Source organism: Gymnoscopelus braueri (genome assembly GCF_963280865.1).
Source record: "Gymnoscopelus braueri genome assembly, chromosome: 4".
Classification (NCBI taxonomy): domain Eukaryota; kingdom Metazoa; phylum Chordata; class Actinopteri; order Myctophiformes; family Myctophidae; genus Gymnoscopelus; species Gymnoscopelus braueri.
Window position 1 is genome coordinate 26,705,305 of NC_137605.1, and position 22,678 is coordinate 26,727,982.

Sequence of the window (22,678 nt, forward strand, 5' to 3'; positions counted from 1 at the left end):
TGGGTCGGATGGCTGACTTGGAAGGATTAACCACATAACCCCCAGCATCCCTATTCTGTACATGTCATAACATTTGCAAAAACAGCAGACCTACAAGCTCACAACACGCGACGTTGCATTACAACACCTGATCTTGTCAATCGGCTATTTTCGGCTAAGTGAGTTGGTGTAGAGGGAAAACAAGGGCCAAGTATTGACCCCTGAGGGACACCAGTCAAATAAGTACATACTGTACGATGAGTTTATGATGAATTTTAGGTAACGGGTTCTGTAAATAGACACGTTGCATTCTGGGATGGAAAAGAAACCATCTCACTCCCAAAGGCAAGAGAACAGAACCCTCTAAGGAAACTCTTCTATGGAGTTAATGCTCTCCAGATACATACATACATACTGTATACAAGACTAACGTACTACAGACCCATCCATGCCACTGTGGAGATATCTATTTGAATAAGCTAATTCAAATATCAATATTTGAGTCAATACCCATGCTGTTGAAGGTTTTATTACAAGGACAGTGTAGCTTAATACAATACACAGTACGTAAAAACAAATATTGTTTCATAAAAAATATTCCTATTTCATATTTGCATGCATAATAATGTCAGTAGCTCAACAAGAGGCCATGTAAGGACAAGATGTCGGCACAGTGTAAGGAGTCAGATAATACAAATCTATTGATGGAACACTATCATTTGCCGGCAAGCAGTTCACTCTTCACTTTTGTCAAATTCAACCACGAGGTCATGCTGCTCACAGGACAGGAGGTTCCTCCCAAGGAGTGGGGTCCATTTTCAGTCCCCCGGCACCAATAGCAGGGCTGAGAAACCGGAACGTATACAGTAGCTTGCCAATTTCAAAGGCACTGGGGGGAAATGTGTAGGCTGCATCTTTTCAGATGTTGTCATCCAAATATTCATGCAGCCGCTCACCCCTGCTGTTGTGTCTTTTCCTCCTAAAGAGAAAACCAAATATATATCACGATCAAGCAGAATTGGCACGCGAGACACCAGCTTCACAAAACATAATAATTAACAGAGACGGTACTATCATGTCTCATATATCGCTTCCCCGTATGGAAAGAATCTATATGCAACATTCAGATTTTCCCACAGCAGTGCTTTAAGCTTCTAACATAAGAGTGGCTTTGAAGTGAGATGTGTATCTGTGCAGTGTGACTCCTGGCCCACAGTGTCAGCAGGCAAATGCACTGTACCTCCACAGGAGAAAAGCCAATACTCCTCCACACGCTACGAGGATGACAAGGCACACCACGGCCGCCGTCGTAGCCCGGCCCTTGCCCTCTGTCTCACATGGTGCTGTCGGTGTCAGGCACAGAAAAACGCATACAGTTCAGACAGAGTTCAGATACACCCACATTACACATTACACACACTCTCACAGAAGACAGAAAAAGAACACACATTGCAGTCACTGAATTCATTAATTACCGTAACTGCATCAAGAGGAAAGTGACGCTGCTAAGACACTGCTGCTTTACCAGATGGGAAGATGTGCATTTATTTAGCGTCATTAGCTACAGTATCAGCAGTAGTGCTGGTAGCAGCAGTAGGCTTCTAGCATTAGCAGTTTCTGGTTGTACAGTTTTATGTCCTGTATTATTATGTTACTGAGCCAAGATTGGAAAATCCCTTTATAGCACAAACAGCTATGATACAATACACAAAACCAAGCACTTTTAAGACACTGCACAATATTAGGACACTACACAGACAGCCACCAGAAGACTCTGAAGCTCTATTAACATTATAAAACTGATTTGATGCGTGTCATATTAACATGCACATGCACATGTTTTCCCCCATTTTATTCTTGAACCGAATAAACATTCGGTTCAGAATTTGAACATAAAATGCAATGAACCCAGTGCACATAACAAGGACCGCATTGCTAGCGTGTGACCTAACAGCAGATGGATGGCACTGGTCAGTGAACCAGCCTGAAGCGATACAGTACCTGCTGTGTACGTGGCAACGCTGTGGCCCAGCTTGTTAGTAACCATGCAGGTGAAGTGCCCACAGATGGGCGTGCTGGAGACATACAGGGTCTTCCCATCTCTGGACACACTCCCCACAGATTTGCTGATGGCGTCTCTCTCGTAGAGCCAGCTGAAGTGCGGGTCCGTCCCCCAGGCTTCTCCACAGACAAGGATGGAGTGAGAGACGTTGAGGCTCACTGAGACGTGGTGCACAGGCTCTGCAAAAGATAGATAGATGCAGAGTTCGATTTTGGGGAGGGCGGGGGTAGACAGAGGGGTGGACATTTTAATGAACCACTTAATCCCTATCTACAAGCTCCCAACATGTCACATCTATTTTGGTTATTTTTGAGAAAGAAAACAATGTATTTGCCCAAAATAGAGACGCCAGGGTTAATGTGGCTAATATACATAGATTTTTACATGTGATATTACCAAATATAAATATCGAACATATCAGAAAAGGAAATGCATGTATTAGACCAGAAGCAGGGGTAAAACAGCATTAAACATGAATGGCCAGAGAGGGTGGGGGGGGGGGGGTAATGAAAATCAGAGGCATGGATTCAGAGTGCGATATAATGATAAACTAATTTTGCTGGGGACGCCCTGGATCCCCTTCAAGTACCCCTGCCCCCCCTGTGTAATAGTTGCAGTTTCTTTCAATTGCAATTATTACACAGTTCAGTCACATTTTTGCATTTTTATCTTAATTTTTAGATGTTGTGGGGTTAGATTAAAAAAAAAGAAAAGAAAAAGGTTAACAGCTTACATCTGTCTGTGTATTCATTTTGTATCACTTTGCTTTTGAACTAAACTGGTGTAAACTGGAGACCATCAAACTGTAATGCGTGGAGATGATGGTGAGATATGGAGAATATCTTATTACTAGAGAAAGTGTGCATATTCCTCAGATAAAAGTAGACGGATGTCTAAAAGGGATGAGTGTGATTTCATGTTAGGGGTAGGAATGAAATGGAGAAGCACAGAAATTGAGATGATAGATAAAAAGGGGACAGTAGAACTGATAAACTGACAGAGGTAGCAGAGGCTGATGAAAATGAAAGCAAGGATACTTTAAGAAGGAAAATAGCTAAACCAGAACTGACTGGAAACCTAATCCTCCATGAGGAAAGGAATAAGCGTAGCATGACGAAATAATCCAGAAACAAAACCTAGGAGATTGTAGTGTGCAGAAAAGGGGATTCTGATAATACCATATTCTCTGACAATGCACTGTGCCGTGGTTTTCACTCCTTTTTGATCCGTCACGGTTATGGCATAAACACCGCTGTCTGCCGGGGTGTATCCCTCCAGCTTCAGTGTTGTCCCCTGCTGCTCTGCACTCAGTTCTGCACTCGCATGCGCATTTGGGAGTTTATCGGCACACGTTATGTTTTTGCCAGGACACGTGGCCACTGTCACTTTGCTGAGGGAATCTCCAGTTTCGGGTTCCCGTTCCCAAGTAACCATGGAGATCTCTTCCAGGGGTCCGTGGCTGATCTGGGCTTGGAGAACCAGACTGGTGCCAGGGATTACATGGACAGGGTCCTCATCCACGATGTGCACAGACATACACCGGTACCCACACGGCACTGACAACAGAGATTGAGTATCATTGTTATTTCTCCTTCCTAATAACGGCATTCTAAGGAGTGTCTGCTTGAGCACTTGTATAGTGATAAATGAATAGTTGACTATGTGGTTGACATACATTCTATATGCTTTTGGCGGTTCGCCCAAGGGAAGTGCATTGAGACGACGACTAAAACTGCCAGCTGCTATAAGTAATCTACACGGTTCTGTCAATTTAGACTGGCATACCAGGATGTCATTTCCACAACTTTTTCCTCAGCATGAGCCTTATGAATATGTATGCCTGTTTTCTGTCAGGCAATGTCAGCTAGTGATTTATGGACCACGACAGCTGTGCCTAATGTGATATCCATCAAACCACATTAGTACGCTAAAATCTATGTCAAAGTTGCAGCGGACCAGGTACAGTAAGCCCCTCTGTATTCACAGAGTTGCAGTGGACCAGGTCTGTATTCACTCAGGGAAATTATTAACAATGCGTCCCCAGTGTGCAGTGGCTTGGTAGAAACATGAGAAACAGGGACATGCTAAGTAATGCACTCGGGCTACAAATGTAAAAGGCTGTTTAAGTGCCTATAATCTCTAAATACATTTACATACTTGCATCTATAATCTACAATGCATTTACATACTGGCATCTATTATCTACAAACAGATTTACATTCTTGCATGTGGACAGAAACCTATGGTTTAGCCTCAGATGACCTCAGAGGGAGCTCTGCAATGTTTCCCTTGCAGTGAACTTAAACAATCTACAGCACTGAATGAACGGTAGTACTGGGTGAAGTACATAGAGGAAATTATATTTCAAGACAATAACCTGGCTACACTCCTGATTTAATCAAAAACCTCAACACAGTTTTTTTTTTTTGCAAAGGCCTTACTTAAGAGAAGAAGCAGGGCAACTCTCCAGCATCGGAAATAATGAAGATCCATGATACCTGCTGATGAAAGACAGAAAAGGTGTTGAAGGAATTAGTCTGTGACCTCACATTTGTTTTGCAACAATTTTTCTCTATATTCACCATGGGAGTGTTGTGCAAAACACAGCAAGGACACCATTTCCAGACACAATAATACAAAGAATTACAAATAAACACTCAATTTTTGCTGGTTACCCTGTTAAGTACTCTCCTAGCGTTTAGAATGAATGTTTTCCATTATAAACACCACCACTTTGCAGCACTGCAACCTGCAGTAGAACCACAACTTAGACCAGAACAGAGACTAATGTGTATGGGGCCAAAAACAAATGAGGTACATTGGAGCACTGCTGTTACAGTATACAAAATCATAGGGAAAATACTCCCAGCAGTAGTAGAGGAACACTGACCAAAGCTTTGTTATATAGAAAAATATCTGTAACTTGAAATGTCATGTTCTATTTGAAGGGTGTTATATGAAAACGGTACTTCAATTTGTCCAGCTCAGTACAGTAATTTGCACAGGAGGTAAAAGCCAGCCTGCTAAAATGGAATTCACCTACCTTCCCAGCACGTAGATACACACTACAGATGAGTCAGAGCTTGGGAGAATTTCCTCTCCACATTCAAAAGACTTTACCCAGGGGTAAGGTGTGGGACAATGTCTGCTTGCAGTTTTATGGCCCCAAATAAAACAATATCAGACAGGTCTTCAATGTACTTGCCATTCTGTCAACAAAAGATATCCAGGGACAAAATATAGCTGAAGATATCAGCTCCAAAGAATGAATATAGCATGCCAAAACCTAGATGTTTACGGCATGTGACAAAATATCCATTTGAGCAGAACTAAAGGCCCCAGGAACTTGTGCTTCTCTGAGCTTTTGTCTGTGTGTCAGGTCCATGCAGTGAGAGGTTCTGTACTTAGGCGTCAACTAGTTTCCATGCTGTGCGATTTCCTCTGCCCCTTCCTGTACAGTAATTGCCACCGCTACCGCGCTGAGTTTTAAATAGTTGCACACTCTAGTGGAATAACAGCCCTACCCATAACCCCACATAACCCCCCACACTCCTTTCCTTCTATCCCCAACCTCTATCAGCAGCTTGGCCGAGCACACACTCCCACAACAATGCAACAAGTTTGATTGTGTGGATGTGGATTCCAGCCATACTGAGTCACTGTTATCAAACAGACCTGTAGATAAAAACAGAATCATAAATACAATAGAATGGAATGGAATAAAATTACATTATTTTAAAGGTTAGCTGTTGAAAATGTTAGAATGTTGTGTCATGAAATGTTTCTTAACTTATCTTCTAGATTGGATAGTCTGATAATGATTTTTATCTATTTAAAATATACTTTCAGAAAAAATATGGTGTTAATGGTTATATGCATTGTTATGCATATTGTAGTATTATTTTATACTCAAACTTCTTAGTGCTTTTTCCCCGAGGTGATAGACCTTATTTTTTTAGCTGGTTACACAGTGAGTAATAATTAAAATACATCAACAACTAAAAAAGTGCCAGGCATATGGACAGACACACTGACACATGGACAGGGGCGAAAATATAATCTCCACCCCCCGGCCTGGCAGACATGTGATAAAACAAGGGAATTGCCTAATGTTGTCTCTCTCTTTTGAGTTGTTCTTCTAGAAAAAGGTCTTGTTAGCTGGACATGGCCAGTGGGTGGCACTAATATATCAGATGAAAAATGCTTTGTCCTTACCTCAACTTTGTAATGCATCTTAGACTGATAACATTGAATGTTTTGGGGTAATAAATCTGGCCCTTGGCGCAACATTCATAACGTTTATTCTATATCATTATAGTCCACATGGCTTACCAATGAGTAGAGCACCAGTAAAGCTTTGACAAAGACACCGTCTCTGCAGGTGTTGACGTTTTTAATGACTTTATATATAACAAGAACAAGCCTATAGGACAGGGAACAATACAGGGCACATACAGTAGTGTGTTTTGTATTTTAATGTGCATGCATAGTACAGTCCGATATATCGGTCTGTTATATGGACCATTATTAGATTTTTTTTACCCTATTTTTAACATTTTGAAAAATATTTTTGACATTTTGAAAAATAGCAGATCTACAAGATCACAACATATCACAATGCGTCACAACGTGTTATGGCATATTGTGAGCTTGTAGATCGGCTATTTTTGAAGACTACTCAATAGGGCCTAAGTGGTTAAATGAATTCTAGTTAAATGTTCTGAAAGAGAAAGTTTTATAAAGTCTAAGTTTTTTTTCCAAAATTGATAAGAACACATATTATATATATGTATATATATATAAATATAAATATTTAATATTTGTCAGTAATCGGTGGTCTAGGACTCTCCAAAAACAGGATCGGCATTGGATCCCAAAATCTGGCATTGGTCGGACTCTGTCATAATACTAAATCGTTATGTTCACAAATGGGAAATTATATTTTTGGAAGTCAATTAAATCCAAGATAATTTATCTCCTGCAACCACTATGTTTTACACAGATACTGAAGTGTTAGAGGTTTTGTTGATATTAAAGTTAAGATACCCCTGTCTATTGACCACCAACACCAACTCAACTCCAGTGGCTTCACTTTGGAGGTAAACTTTTTTACAGTCGAGATACCATATACCTCTCTACATCTCTCATCTGAACCCCGTGCACATAACAACTGAACTATATTTCCTCTGACGAATGAAAAATGTTCCTTGTATGAAGTATGGCTCAAAATGGAATTTAAATGGAATTTAAACACCATTTCACAAGCAACCAATATAATTAGTTCCATCCTATTAACTTTAAAAGTATTTTTCTCTGCCCCAATGAAAATAATAGTGAGATATGAGAAATGTGTTCTATAAAAGGGAATTACATACTGTAACGTCCTAGCTGGGCTGATAGTGGCTGAGGAGAGACTTCCCAGAATGCCTCAGGGCGTGTTCTATGTCTGTTATGTTTTATTGTGCTTATTATTTAGTAAGTATGTGCAAGGCAATGTGTTTATTGGGTTTAATGTGTCATGGGGTTCATGTATTATGTGCTGTAATAAGTGTATTTGTCGCACCACTGTGATAGAGAGGGGTAATTACAGGGAGCACCCCCCCTCCTTTCTATGCCTTGTGTTGAGTTGGTTTGCTGCTTTGTATGCTGTTACAAATAAATTAGGGTTCTGCAGAAAGTTGTTGTCATGAATTGTAGGCCTAATCATCATATACAGTTTCCCAAACAGTGGATCGGGACCAATGTTTGGGTCGCGGACCAATTGTTATGGGTCGACTCGTGAGTAAATATCCCCTTTTTTGTGTCTTCCATAAAACAATTAGCCTATATATATATATATATATATATATATATATATATATATATATATATATAAACACACACACACACACACACACACACACACACACACACACACACACACACACACACACACACACACACACACACACATCACCCATTCTTGAGAATTGGGACAAACCTTTGATAATTATTTATTTTGTTATATATTCTTCAATAATGCCAAGAAAATATATTTTTAAAAGATCAAAGTGTTGACTATTAAACCATATAACCCGTTTTTTGTTTAGATGTCAACTCAAAGTTGCTTAAAGTTCTATAAAAGCTAATAGAATTACATAAAAAAGTTTTAGTTTGGATTTAGAAGGACTGTTATGGTTGGGACACACCTAGCCTTAGATCAAGACTCTCGTAGATGTTCTCGTAGATTTGATCGAGTTTGACATTTTTGAACATGTACAAATGCAAAATATAAAGTGCTTACCCGCTTTCCCCAAATGTTAACTAGGTGTCCGGAGTATTTGTGCAATGTATTGGTCCCTACTTTTCAATAAAGAAGTGTTTTAATCCCGTCTATGGCTGAACGCCATTTCCCCCCCTAGCTTATTTCCTGTAAACATTTAGTGTAATTCCGGCTTTCACCGGATGCGCTCCGTCACTACCGCCCATTGGGAACTTCAGACAGAATCGGCCAAAACACTTCTTTATTGAAAAATATGGACTAATACATTAAACAAATACTCCGGACACCTAGTTAACACTTGGGGCACGCGGGTAAGCACCTTATATTTTGCATTTGTACATGTTCGGAGAAATACGGGCTTTGCTGGTGACATTTCAGGGCAAATTAGGGGGTGGTCGCTAAGACTCTCGTAGATACGAAAGTAAAAGTCAGACTCGATTAAATACATCTACGATAGTCTTGATCTAAGGCTAGGACACACCAGATAGTAATGTTATTTAGTGCACTTATCAAATAAATAAAAAGCTTACCAGAGCTTCCACAGCTTTCCCGACTTTTTTAAACCAGGAAGTGAGACAGGGGACCTTAGGATATAGCTAAACCTGTTTATGCCTGACTAAATTGTGTTTTTGTAGAAATCTGACTTGAGTCCATCTGAGTTGATCTTGGACACAACTTTAAAGGGCAAAAACATTGACAAAAAAAAACACAATTAAAATAAGATGATATTAATAGTACATTCTTACACCTATGTTATTAATACACATGGTTAGTTTGTTTTAATACTTTTAACAAAGAAAAAAATGTTTGTTGTGAAGTTGTGAATCCTTATCTTAGACAAGGGAGTTTTCTGGCAGAGTGCACATTTAGATGTAAAAAATAAAAGGAAACCAGACTTAAACATAATTTCCATAGATAAAAGTTTTTTTTTTAAGAAGTAGTGAAAATAGCAGATCTACAAGCTCACAATGCTGCGTGAAGTGACACATTGTGAGCTTGATCTGTTATTTTCACTAGTTTGGGTCCCAGGCACACGTCTAATTTCTCTTTTGGGTCTTCAGCTAAAAAATGTGCGAACCAGTACTGTACATGCCTTTTGTAAGAGGAGGGAGGGAGGGAGGGGGTGTGATGCGACGGATATTAATGTCCACGATTGGCATCCTGCCGCGGCGGTCCTAAAATGTTATGATACAATAAACGCTACCTCAAAATTACTAACTTACTGTATGTCATTATTAGGCTGTAATTAAATATGCATAGTAGATCACACATATGGGCTGTGGCTCCTTTAAGACAACAGGTGTGTCTTCTCTTCTTGACTGAGGTAGAGCAGGAAGTGGACGATTAGTTTTAAAAACAAATAAACAGAGATGGTGCCACTATGAACAACATGAAGGCTGCGGCTAAACGCTTTCGTAAGTCTGAAGCCTTTGTGCTTTAGGGGGACACAAATGTGTTAGCTAAATGTGGGCTAATTGAATATGCTATGGTGTATTATCTTGTCACACAATGAATGTCTTTAGCAGCACTAATATGGCTAATGGGGTATTTTCTTTTTTCTTTCCCAGCCACATTCAGTCCCTTTGAGACTGCATCTCTACTGAGGAGATGAAGGGACATATTCTTCTTCCTCTCGTTCTGTCATTGGCAGGTAAAAGACTCTTTCTTGGGCCACCTTTTAGCCAGGAGATTCTGGGCTCCTCTGTGGGAAACGGACGAGAGAGTAGCTATATACAGGAGTGGTTTTTAGCCCTGAAACATGACTGTCATCATGTGAACCATGGCTACAGTGGTTTTCAACCCTTTTTATATCAAGGTCCATTATCTTTCGGCATTTGTTGTTGTCTTGGATAAGATTTGGCCCACAATTCCATGCTGTATTGATGTGGAGAGATAACAAGCAAACGTTGATCAAAATAACAATTATTTAATTAAGTAATGCAGATGTTTAACAATAATTTAACTCTTGAGAGTGTGAATGGTTTAATGTTACACTCTTAAGAGTTAAATATCTATAAGGATACATTTGGTTACCAAACTCTCCCATCATTTAGCATGGGGACCACCTGTAAACCTCTCAAGGACCACTGGTGGTCCCCGGACCACTGGTTGAGAACCTGTACTACAGTATTCCATGCATAGTTTAAAACAAAACATTACAAGCAGAAAGTCACTCCTAAACTGCTGTTAAACCTGCCTGACTGCATTCCAGTCTGCTCACCGTGCTGCTGTTCTATAAATTACCAGTTTCATTTGTGACTCTCAGGACTTTATTTTGTTCCACTCCAGTGTCCGTGTGGAAAAAACATTTCAGACTCTGGATTATTTTAATCAGGTATTGCCCACTAAAATAAACCTTTTTTGAAAGAGTCATGGATCAATGCAGAGAACCTGTGCTGTGCAATCCATCTCAGTGTTAACACTGTCATTCGGCTCTTCGTTGCGTGTACCTTGTAAACACATTCCAGCAAGGTTGATCAGGACTATATTGATTTGATTCTCTATAATTCATTATAGTGTTGGCTTTCTTGCACAGTTTATGTGCCGTTGACAGAAAATTCCCCTCGGTGGAATCCCCAAGGATATAACCTAAACATACAGTACACCTTAGGTCCGTAAGCAAAACACAGTTTTTATTTGTAATACTGGAGGACATCTTAATTCAAAATCAAATTGGTTGCAAAAGCTACATTTTGACTTTTTAACCCTTTAAGACTTGAGGTCGATACTACAAATGCCTTCTAAATCGGTAGTTCTCACACTTTCAAGATTAAAAAAAAAGAAACCTTGAAAAATAGCAGATGTACAAGCTTGCGAAGTGATGCGCTGTGAGCTTGTATATCTTCTATTTTTGAAGAGCCAATGCTAAAATCTAAAATTACACTGATGCTTTCCCGGTTTTAAGGGGTTTTGGTGTTGAAAGTGTAAAATGCTGGTTTACATTTATACTGAAAACTGCATTTCAAAGAGAACTCTGTTTATGTCGGGGTTCAGGAATATTAAATCAGAATATAATATGGTAATACTAATATATGTCATGATTTTCATAGGCTGGTCTGTCTCATCAAGATGCATACCTATACCTCAAAACTGTGGGTAAAAATAAATATAATCTAAAATATTTATTTTCTCATTGGATATGGCCCCTACATGAGGCCTACACTTTCCTTCCCCCACTTGTGTTGTAGTTGTCATATCTCTGCTGCAAAAAATATGGACATGCCAAAGTTATATTTGAAGAATCTCTGCTCACAAAACATCAACATTGAACATATTGGTGATAATTCCATCCTAAGGCTTTTCAAAACCCATTGAAAGAAATAATTCCTACTTCCACAGAAAACTGTCTTCCTTTCTGTTTCTTGTAAGTCTTTAATCCCACTTTAATAACCTCCAGCTTTCTCTCCTCATCATCGCTTTGAAAATGTTTTGGTCCCCCAGCTGCTGTCATGAGCCAAGACCCAGTTCCCATCGGGTTTCAGATCGACCCGGTGCTGGTCCAGACCCGTACCGAGATAGTCTTCACGGTGCTGACTGTGTCAGACGTCCTGACCATCACATGGAATTCCCCGGGTGGGGACACGCCCCTGGGTCTCTGGGTGAACGGAGGGCCTGCTATTAACAACGTGGCTCAGTACCAGGGCAGGGTCACCATCAGTGCCACCCAGCTCCGGATCGGCGATGCCCAGCTCCGAGATGCTGGGAACTACTCGGTGGTAGTGGCCCCCTTGGCCACCACAGGACTTGACACCAACTCCCGTTCGATACAGCTGAGGGTGTTCGGTAAGAGATAAAGGATGGATCGCTTGTGAAGGCGGTATGAAGGGCTTAGGAAGGAGGAGGGAGGGGACGGGCGTCTCCATAGAAGAGACTGTTTCAGGAGGAGCAACGACATGAGGGAGAAAGAGGTTGAAGAAAAGAGAGGAGGAGTGTGTGGGTTAAAGGGTATGATGAAATTAGTGACCCATTGTAGGAGAGGTAAAATAAATGAAAAATTGGGTGTTAATGCAAGTGGTTTAGGTTTTTATGCAAATTCAAGGCTTTACATCTTAACTCACTCCCTGGGCTTAGCTTAATTAAGATTCACAGAGCAGGAGAGTTGATCAAGGACTGCTGACCAATAGACTTCAGGTCAAATGGCGTTCTCATTTTAGTTTTATGCTGCACATACAGTAGCACCCAGTTGAGTGGTACTTGCTGCTGAATGAGTACAGTTCAGACAGAGTGTCGGACAAGTTGTCAATAGCAAAACAAAGCGATATGACTTTTGGATGGTTTTCCCAGTTGTCCACAAGCTCAGTCATGATAAGGTGACATACAAAACCAGTTTAGATTTAGCACTCTCAGATGTATAGGAAACCCATTTACCTTAGATATACTTCTAATGTGGCATCAGTCCAGTGGGCAGCTGCCTTTCCCCCCCATTATACTGTATATCAGGCCAACTCATCAGCCCTCACTGGATTTTGAGTAACACTCCTCAATCAATTTAGTACGTGTGTGTGTCACACATCAATGTTTACCATGGGAGGATCACAGGTCTTAGAAAAAGGCGGGGTGCAGAATTTACTGCGAAAGTTATTAGTGCAGCTCGCCAGTTCCCTGCATATATTCGTTTGCTGCTTGTTCTTTTTAGTCACAGCTTCCTCCATGCATACACTGCCTTCCCCCACTCCAATTATTCGTCTCAGGCTGCTAGCCAAAGTGGCATCTCAGCCACCACTCGTACCGTCTGCCCCTTTATTCGCCATCTGTGCCCGTGCCCTGTATATGCATCCTTTCTCGACCTTCATTTACTTTGATTGCACCAAATTAGTCTCAGCCGAAAACACAGAAATACAGCCTGCATTTGTTTGTCACTCGAGACTTTTGATATTCTCTCTTTGGTCTGTCATGTGAGATAATGTATAAATAACGTCACATTTGTTAACCCTTTTCTGAGTAGTAATTCATCCTTGGTCGCTCTTCAGTGAAGCCTTTTTCCACAACTGTACTCTCTGTCCTGTAGACGCAGTAGCAGGGGTGAGTCTGTCTGTTCCCTCAGTGGCTGTGGAGGGAGGCAACGTGTCTCTGAGCTGCACGTGGACGGCTGGCACTGATACCAGCGTGCAGTGGGGTAAAGGGGGATCAGCCATCAACCCCGACTCCAGGATCACCATCTCAGCCGGCTCACTGGTCGGCTCACTGGTCATCAACCCAACCAGACGGGGCGATGCCGGGGAGTACAGCTGCACAGTCAGCAACCCTGTCAGCGCCCGCACTGCTAAGCAGAGCCTCACCGTCTACTGTAAGTTAGGTGCAGGTGTTTCTCAAATGCTGGGATGGGGTTGCTGATAAAGGACAACTTTAATACTGGAATGCTTTCCTTTTTTGATACATCATTTTGGTCCATGATGATAAGTTCAATACAAAATGTAGTGCTATCTAGTGTGTATCAAAACACCTACAAATGTCAGCTAAACTACTGTAGCCAATGCGGACCCAGTAGATGAACGAACTGCTTATTCTAATTACTTTGCCAAAGGGCCAATGATGGATATCATTGGCCCTGTGGTTCACAGTATTGCCTATAGCTCCTGAGCAGCTGAGTTGTGCGTCCTTCATTCTAAACAGTCAACTTTTTCCATGGTTTATTGAAGCCACACATTGAGGTCTCAATTTTGGATTCTTCTTTGCTGCTTTTTATGTTGTCCTGAACACATCACTGATTCTGACACAACATAATTTTCCAATGTTATTTGCTGGGGCCTACATTGTTACAAAGACAGATTTGACAGTACTTCATTTAGTGGCCACCAGTGCGTACAGAATGTTGTTGGTGAAATCCTGAACAAGAGGTCCCTGTTCTGGCTTTTATGTTAGCTGTCAAAAGGCACCAAGATAAATGCCTTTACATTTAGCAATACATCTGATCTAATGTAACGAGTACTTAGAGAAAATACTGCTGTAAACCCCTGGTTTTAATGCTAAGGGAATAGATTGCGAACAATACGTCCATGGAGGTTATCAAATGGTCACCTCCCACCGTCACACACCATAGGAGACTCAAGTGGAATTATTCCACCAAATTCCCTGAATGCTCAGGGATGAAAATGTAGCATCCCAGAGGCTTTTTATCCAACCCCTCTCAATAACCACTTAAACCCTATTTCATACTTCGTCATACAACTGTGTCGATTTTTGCCTATAATGACACGACCAAAATCGGGATGCCAGGTTGAAGGTGGTTAAAGTGGTGCTGATTCCGATGTCTTCACACTGTCCCCTACACCAGATGGTCCAGACATCCCTGTGCTGACCACGGCCAGCCCGGCAGAGTGTGTTGGGGGAGGGGATGCTGTGGTGGGACAAACCGTGCGACTCACCTGCACGTCGGACTCGCTTCCCCCCGCCCTCTTCTCGTGGCAACACGACGAGCAGCCCGTGGCTTCCGGCCAGCCGGATAGCGGCGTGCTCAGCGTTCAGACCTTCTCGGCCAATCAGAGTGGCCGATACACCTGCGTGGCCAGGAACGCTATAACCGGAGGCACGTCCGAGCAGGGGACAGACTTGTCCATTGTGGGTGAGTTACAGTGGACATCAACTCCTACTGTATGTGAGCACTAATGATTGCTGTTATTTTTTGGTCTCTGTTATTTTTGGTCTCGGTCTTCTCTCCCTCTCAATCTCTTAGTAAATCTGACTCTCTGCTCACATTACTTTTATTTTCATCGCTCTCTCGCCATTTCTGTGTGTTGTGTTGTCCTTTCCTTTCCGCTATCAATTCATCAACCCTTTTTTAGAATCTTTCTTCTGTCCTATTCCTTCCCCCCCCTCTCCTGCCTGTCTGAGGCCCAGACTCATTATCGTTATTAATTCCTCTCCTCTCTTTAGGCACATGTCTCAGTGGAGGGGCAGTGGCGGGGATCGTGATTGGCTGTTTGGTTGCGCTGATCTTAATCATCCTGGCCATTGTGTTACTGGTGTGCTATAGAAACAGTTAAGTGCCTGTGTGGGTTTGCACACATGACTGGGTCTGTGTTTCTCTGCTAATGTCCGCCTAACCATTTGTTAACCCATTAAGACCTGTGGCCGATTCTACGAATGCCTTCCAAACACTTTTGTGAAAAACGTATGTTGCTATATTATTGGTGCTCAAAACCTTTTCATGTTTTGAGTTAAAAATGTTCGCTTTAAAAGAATATCTCTGCTGTCCGGCAGAAACCAGCTAACTCCAAAATGTTCATTTTTCAGGAAATGACAAAAACAAAAAAAAAGTGGATTTAGGAGGTTTTGTTCATCATTGATTAGAACAGCTGAATGGACATCCAAGCTCACAATGAGTTTGGAGGTCAAAAGGGGGTGGAGCCTGGAGTCAGCTAAACCAGCTAACTCCACCCCCCCTATGGTGAACTTACAGTAGCTGGTTTAGCAGAACGTTTGAGGTTCCAATGGATTTAGCTGGTTTTGTCAGAAGCACTTTTTAATACTTTTCATTGGTTCAATGTTTTAATCAACACACAGACGTAAAGGGTGTTCAATGGCCCTGATTTATGGAAAAAAATGCAAAAGTGGAAAAATTGAGTTAGCTGGTTCCTGCCGGACAGCAACGATATCATATATATATACTTTCAAAGCGAACATTTTTTATATATTATTTAAGATTTGCACAAAGTTTCACTATTTTTGAATAGCCAAAGTATAAAATAATGCTTTTTAGCTCAAATCTAAAATTATTCTTTCCCGGTTTTAATGGGTTAAGTAAGGGATAATGTACAGTGAGGCGGTAATTATTGGGAAATGAACCCCGACAGGTTGACGCAGGACCAACACAAAGTGTTGGTGCTGCGGCAGTGAAAAGGTTTACTTCCCAATAATGAATGCCTCACTGTACATTATCCCGCTTATTACACGGCTTCTTGCGAACAAAATGAACAATTAGATGCAAAATATTGATTAAAAAAATTGTTCCATTAGCTTACAAGCTTCCACTCCCATAGTAATGTAAACATTGGTCTGCTGTTCAGAAGTACAGTAGCAGACAACAGATTGGGTTTATTGACGAAATTCAACAAATCCATTTAATTTTCTCTCTTTTTTTTTTTAAGTCATAGGCTTTGTCAACGTAATTAATTTTGTGTGTGAGTAAATGTGTACTCGCAGTAATATGGCTGCCTGTGTCTGCTGGTGCTGAAGTGACATTTGTTTCTGTCATATCTGTTATTACAGCAAACCGAAGGTTGAGCGATTCTTTGCCAGTGCTGAAGTCCAGGCAAAACCCCAGGCTTATAGTAAGACACTGCAATGTTGACAAGCAAACAATGCATCATTGGTCTGCCATTTTCTATTGACCATGGGATGGTGCTGTAGAGCTTTTCAGAATAACACCTTTCTGTGCGTCTCTCTCTCTCTCCCCTCCACTCTGTCTCTCCTCTCCTTCCATTAAGCCACCAGATCCACTGCCACATGGTACAGGGGAATTGCAACAAAGTCCCCATCCACCCCTCCATGACTCCAACACACACATACAGAACCATAACCACCCCTACACAATCCCACGTGAAGGCCATGGGAACCGACATTCGCCACCAATGAACGGCCCACATAACTCTAGCACACGGCAACACAATGGCCTTACTCACGCAAATGGACTCTCACACAATGTCATTCAGAATGCCAATTCATACCCGCACAATGGCATAGATAACCCAGCATTCACACAGGCATTTGCTCATAGCGCAAACGCACTTCCTCACACACAGCAGCAGAGCTCTAATATTCTTATACAGGCTGGCACTGGCCAGGGCGGTGCCCAGCCCCCAATGGTACATGTGAACCTTAACTCTCTGCCACCAACTGCCCAGCAAAACAGCAGTGCACAGCTGCCTACCATTCACGTCAATTTAAATTCATATCCGAGCAATGGCCAACCAACACATCAGTCACTCCCACCCAGTAATTACCCACAAGACAGAACCCTGTTGCCTCTTAACACTGTAGCCAATCATAGCGCTTCACAAAACGGTAACCCACAGAACGTGATCGCGACTGAGCAAAGCGGACTGTCATATCTTGATGACCACCAGCAGACCGATCATCAACCACCTGCTGGCCTTATTCCTACTGGACACACGCACATCAACAGGCACAACATTGCACAGCAACATACCAACACGCAGACCTACCCACAAGACCTAGTAACTAATACCACACAACACACGATTCCACCCAATTTGAACTCCGCATCACGCGATGGCATCTCTATGCCACGTGATGGTAGCTCGGTGCCACGTGATGGCGGCTCCCTGCCCCACGGTGCCTCGGCGAGTGCCGGTTCCCACCGTCGGCAAATGCCATGGGATCGTCTCAGAGGGACACCGTCGTATCCCAATGATGCAGCTCACAGAGGCCAGGCATTGCCTCACTCAACCTCAGGCTATAGTACTGACTACACTTCCCAGCCTCCCACACGGCAGGAAACAACCCCCCACAGGACTCGGCCTCAACGTCCAAACCAGACCACCCAAGGGAGCCGAGGTACACCCCCACAAACTGTACCACCAACGGGCAGAGAATCTCATGGAACCAACCTCCGGGGACAAAACACCTCTGATACGAGACGACGCGAGGCTGACCATCGCGCGCACACAAGACCTCGTTCACAAAGGGATAGCTCCCAGCAAGACTTCAGAAGCATGCCTCAGAGCCACAATGCCCCCAGGCAGGCAGATGTACACAGCAGTAGGCCCGAGGCGCTGCAGGGCTCCATAGGCCACGCTAATGCGTCACAAGCAGCTACTACGCTACAGGGACCGCCTGTGTTACAGGGCACTGATACAAGAGCTCTGGCTGATCCTAATCATCTCCCACAGGCATACATGGCACAGCAACAGACACAGAAGGCATCCCGGGGCCCGGATCCACAGACACAGCCTGGCTTACAGAGTGCCAATCCACCTCGCCAAGGAGACACTGTTACAGTCCCATATCCTTCTGCAAGCCCTAGTAACCTCACATCGACTGCACTACAGATGCACACACAGAGGGCCCAAACCTTCCAGAATCGCAACCAACAGACCCAGGCTGCCCTGCTCAACCCTGGACGGCAGCCTCAAGCCACTACCCCCGGGGTCCAGCGCCCTCCAAACCTACCTCCGGTCATCCCCATGGCCCAGTTCCAGGCACTCCCTAAGGAACACACCCGGCACACATCCCCAACTAGGGGCCCCAGGCCCCCTGTTAACATCCCCATGGCTCAGCGGAACCCACAAATGCACCAGCACCTGAATGCTCACCACCACCCTGCTGCCATGCATGTGAACCCACATCACCATCCTGGAAATGCCCACGCGCATGGCCATGCACCTGGCCACAGGCATCCTGCCCACCCAGCACACCCACGCCAGGTGACTGAAACACAGCTTGATAGTTTTATATTGCAGCCAACGCATGCCATATGTTCAGTGATGTTGCAGATTTCCACCACATGGCTCTCTATCTCAGATGTGCACTTATGCTTGTCATATCCTGTCATCTTTCCTGCGTATACTTGCATAGTGAGGGAAAGTGTATTTTTATTGCCAGGCTTCTACCCCTACACACGCCCTCTGGCAGATTGTGTTTCTGTCTTCGAATGTGCATTTGTTGAAGGATTCTTGACAGCAGCTTTTAGTGAAGCTAGTCGTTTCTGCCACCCCCTGCCATAAAAATGCATTTAGTCTTATTTTTTCGGAACTACAGAATTGTTGGTACGATTGTCACAATGTTAAAAGTAGACCATGGCATCTCATGCATGACATGTCTGTAATGAAGGGCTTGTTCTGTCTTTCTAACAACAGGCTCACAGAGGGAGGCCAAAATGATGAGATGTCGACATCCCACGTTGTATCTTCCTATAGCCTCTAACAAAAGCAACAGCTGACAGACTGGATTCACTATAAAGCCAGCAAGATTGACTTTGCAATATCCCACATATCCCACAAGTCCTAAAATATTTTTTTCCCCCTCTTTAACAAGTAGAAAACATCTGACATTGGGATGAGGTAATTACACTTGTTCTAGTGTAAAACATATGTGAGCGGGTACAGTGCTTTAGGCAGCAACGGGGCATTTTTCATTTTTCATTTTATTACAGATTGTTGAAGTACAGAATATAAGCTTTCATATGATGTATCATTCATTGAAATTGGAACACATTTGAAGAAGATGTGATCATTTGAATCTTGTCATCTATAATAGTCCGAACTGAGATAATCCCTTCTAAAGGATTTCCACTTTCTAGCACCTCTCAGCTCCAGGTAATGGGCGTGAACAATGGGTAATTTATTCAACCTAGCCACTCCTCTAATCACTCCCCCATTTTCGGATTTTTACTGTGGAAAGTAACTAAGTACATTTACTCAAGTAGGCTACTGTACTTAAGTACATTTTTTTAGGTATTTTATACACAGGCTATTTGAAAATAGCCGCTCTACAAGCTCACAATGCGCATTGCAACGTGTTGTGAGCTTGTAGATCAGCTATTTTCAAACATTTGAGTACTTTTACTTTAGGTACTTTAAGTATATTTTGATGCCAATACTTTTGTACTTTTACTTTGCTTGAACGTAACATTTTGAGCACAGGCCTTTTACTTTTTATATTGTGGTATTGCTACCACCAAGTGCTTCTTCCACCACTAAATTTGACCCACTGGTAGTCGACTATAGTCGAGGTTTACCTACTAATGATAAAGATACGCACCAGCTATAGGTCCTGGATTAACTCCAACCTGGTGTTTGCACACTCCATTTACAACCCGTACATCTACATAAACGTTCAGATTTCAAATATAAAGTGCTTACCTCATGACCACGGATGTTACCATTCACTTCGGGTGGGTCTAAGTACCCGTATCTTCCATATTGTTCACTAAAAAGCATTTTAATCCGATCGGCGGCCATTTTCTCATAGAGTTATAACGTATCAAGAGTGCAATACACCCCCCAACCGATACGGCCGCGTAGTTGAAAAAAAAAACGGAGATGGCCATCAATCAGATCAAAATGCTTTTTATTGAACAATACGGAAGATACGGGTACTTATGAGGGCCCGTAGATAATTATAACACCCGTGGCCATGAGATAAGCACTTTATATTTGAAATATGAACGTTTATGTAGATGTACGAGTTGTAAATGGAGAAATGCAAACACCAGGCAGGTGTACGTTCTGCCATGACGCTTGGCGCCGAGCTAACGATGCTAGCTCCTAGCCTCGTTACTCCACTGTTGTTTTGGCCACATCTTCAGTGAAATACTTCCATACGAACGTCGAACGGCCTGTTGTTTAGCTGGGGCTGCCCTCACCTACTGTAGCTGCTGTGTTCGCTACAATGTTATATTGTTTATACAACTAGATTCTGTCCCGAAAAAGACGCAATACTGGCCGCTTCCTATCCCTGGTCCAGAGCGTTAGTGAGATTATTTTTATTTACTCCACTGCGCCCTCTACAGATCTGGACAATTTGAACTAACCATTAACCAAATCTGTAGAGGGCACTGTGGAGTAAATACAAATAATTTCCGTCTCGTGGACATATTTTATTTTCTGCCCAAAAAGTGTATTTTACAGAGTAGGTGGGGTGCTGAGAGGCTTCCCACCTCCGAGAATAGACTTTCAACAACACAAAACAGCCTTTGTTTCGGTGAGTAGCGAAATGGTTTTGTTTATTTTCACTACTCTTGAGGGAACTTGAGGGAACTGACTAACGCTCTGGACCAGGGCTAGCCGCTTCCCACCGTGGTGAAGTTAGTTTCAGCCTCAGGTTGAATATTCACCCAGTGGATATTACTCCAGTAAAGTAAAATACCTCAAAATTGTACTTAAGTACAGTAATTGAGTAAATGTACTTAGTCACTTTACACCACCACAGAGAGGAGCGAAACTGATGGGCGGGGATTAGGCTTGTAACCGGAGAACAATGGGCCAACGACCAACCAAAACCACTCATGCTAATGTTGTCCCTGCAAGTTAAAACCACTCTCCGCCCCCACAAGACCGACAGAAACACACAGAAACACTGCTGTGTTTGTAATGTAATTTAAACCACTTAATGATTCTAAAACGGATATCTGTTGGGATCGAAAGCTTCCTCAACATTCGAACTGTGTTAATATGGAAAAAAACGAAAATCAGCCAAAAAAAAAAAAAAGTTATTTAGCTAGTTTCTACTGTTTTTCAACTCGCGAGTTGATGCCCGAAACACCAGGCCTGCTCACATATTATTAGAATGTCATGGAAACAAGTGTCAATATATTGAAACGTGCAAGTTATCTATTTTCTTTATTATATATGCCTTACCAGTAGAAAATCATTGCACTCACAGCAGACTATAAAATGGTCCATGGTGCTAGAAAAAGTGAACAGTATATAATATAGGAGGAGGTTCTGCACACTTGGATCAATTCAAGTTTCTTTAATAAAAATGCCAAGCTTTTGGTCAGATGACCTTATGGGCAAAGCACCTTTGCCCTGACCACCAAAAGCGTGGCATTCTGTTTTATTAAAGAAACTTGCATTGATCGAACTGTGCAGTTTGTCAGTGCCCTTGTCACTGACAGAAACATTATTTGGGAGGATGTTATGATATTCAGTGATATCATACTGTGACTAATTGGTCACAATAGAGCTGATCATATGTTTGTGACTTTATTCAGAAAAACCTTGAAACAGGCTGAATACCGAACCAAGTGATATTATCTCAATCCAATGTTTGATATAGTCTTTTTTACTTTGAAAAGAAAATGTTTAACTAGATGCAAGATATGAAATGGTGTTTGTTTTTGCAGTACATTGATTACATAGGAAGTTGAGGAAACCGACAGATCTCCGAATGTAAGGTCACACGCATGTTTGAGATGTTTGCACAGATATATTTGTTTGCTCGTTAAGAGCAGACTTCACAGTGAGCGTAAAGGAGAAAGAGCCGTCGATGGATTCCGGCAGATTGGAGGAATTATGTCCCTTGGGAACTGAAAATGATGAGGGAAGAAGGAAAACCCACTGTAGCGGCCATGTATTTATACTGAATTATTTATTTTACGTCTCCTGTTTACAGATGCTTCTCTTGACTGTTCTCAATTAGGGGGATTTGCCTCAGTGACGCGTGACCGCAATGCTCAGCTGACTATGAAGGGGACCCCCTAAAAATGGATGAGCGCTTATTAATTAAGCGCCTTTTATGTGACTTAAATGACTCGGAAAATAATCACACCCGTGCATGAAGGAGGTCACAGCACAAAGGGCCGGGTGTTCCAGTCTTTCCCCTGAACGAAATCACATTGTAACAATTCACTCAGGGAGTAGACGGTCTCTTTATGCCACGGATAACACAACATATAGCTCTATTATGTTGCC

At 42.4% G+C, this 22,678-nt stretch overlaps 2 protein-coding genes across 3 annotated transcripts; one reads left to right on the plus strand and one right to left on the minus strand.

The window, feature by feature from the left end:
• Nucleotides 1–492: 492 nt before the first annotated feature.
• On the minus strand, nucleotides 493–8,857 carry LOC308084652 (uncharacterized protein). The gene is made up of 6 exons (XM_080427435.1): nucleotides 8,834–8,857; nucleotides 4,483–4,542; nucleotides 3,220–3,597; nucleotides 1,981–2,220; nucleotides 1,220–1,322; nucleotides 493–958 (listed from the first exon to the last, which is right to left on the minus strand). Exons 2-6 carry the CDS (start codon nucleotides 4,532–4,534, stop codon nucleotides 898–900), a joined length of 834 nt encoding a protein of 277 aa, XP_080283561.1. The 5' UTR covers nucleotides 4,535–4,542; nucleotides 8,834–8,857; the 3' UTR covers nucleotides 493–897.
• A 721-nt stretch (nucleotides 8,858–9,578) lies between these two features.
• Nucleotides 9,579–19,374, plus strand: LOC308084710 (uncharacterized protein). Of its 2 annotated transcripts, XM_080427535.1 has the most exons (9): nucleotides 9,580–9,718; nucleotides 9,872–9,954; nucleotides 11,745–12,086; nucleotides 13,312–13,590; nucleotides 14,578–14,865; nucleotides 15,177–15,281; nucleotides 16,512–16,573; nucleotides 16,730–18,688; nucleotides 19,121–19,373. In XM_080427535.1, exons 2-9 carry the CDS (start codon nucleotides 9,912–9,914, stop codon nucleotides 19,142–19,144), a joined length of 3,102 nt encoding a protein of 1,033 aa, XP_080283661.1. In that variant the 5' UTR covers nucleotides 9,580–9,718; nucleotides 9,872–9,911; the 3' UTR covers nucleotides 19,145–19,373. The 2 variants fall into 2 exon arrangements, with proteins under 2 accessions (XP_080283662.1, XP_080283661.1); XM_080427536.1 differs by lacking the exon at nucleotides 15,177–15,281 and having other exon boundaries at nucleotides 9,579–9,718; nucleotides 19,121–19,374.
• Nucleotides 19,375–22,678: the final 3,304 nt, after the last annotated feature.

Coding starts and splice junctions, on each gene's coding strand:
- LOC308084652 (XM_080427435.1), bottom strand. CDS start 4,534: ATGGATCTTCATTATTTCCGATGCTGGAGAGTTGCCCTGCTTCTTCTC. Junction 2,221..3,219: donor GTGCATTGTCAGAGAATATG/GTATTATCAGAA, acceptor TATCTTTTGCAG/AGCCTGTGCACCACGTCTCA. Junction 1,323..1,980: donor CGTTGCCACGTACACAGCAG/GTACTGTATCGC, acceptor TGACACCGACAG/CACCATGTGAGACAGAGGGC.
- LOC308084710 (XM_080427535.1), top strand. CDS start 9,912: ATGAAGGGACATATTCTTCTTCCTCTCGTTCTGTCATTGGCAG. Junction 15,282..16,511: donor ACTGGTGTGCTATAGAAACA/GTTAAGTGCCTG, acceptor CTGTTATTACAG/CAAACCGAAGGTTGAGCGAT. Junction 18,689..19,120: donor ACCCAGCACACCCACGCCAG/GTGACTGAAACA, acceptor TTCTAACAACAG/GCTCACAGAGGGAGGCCAAA.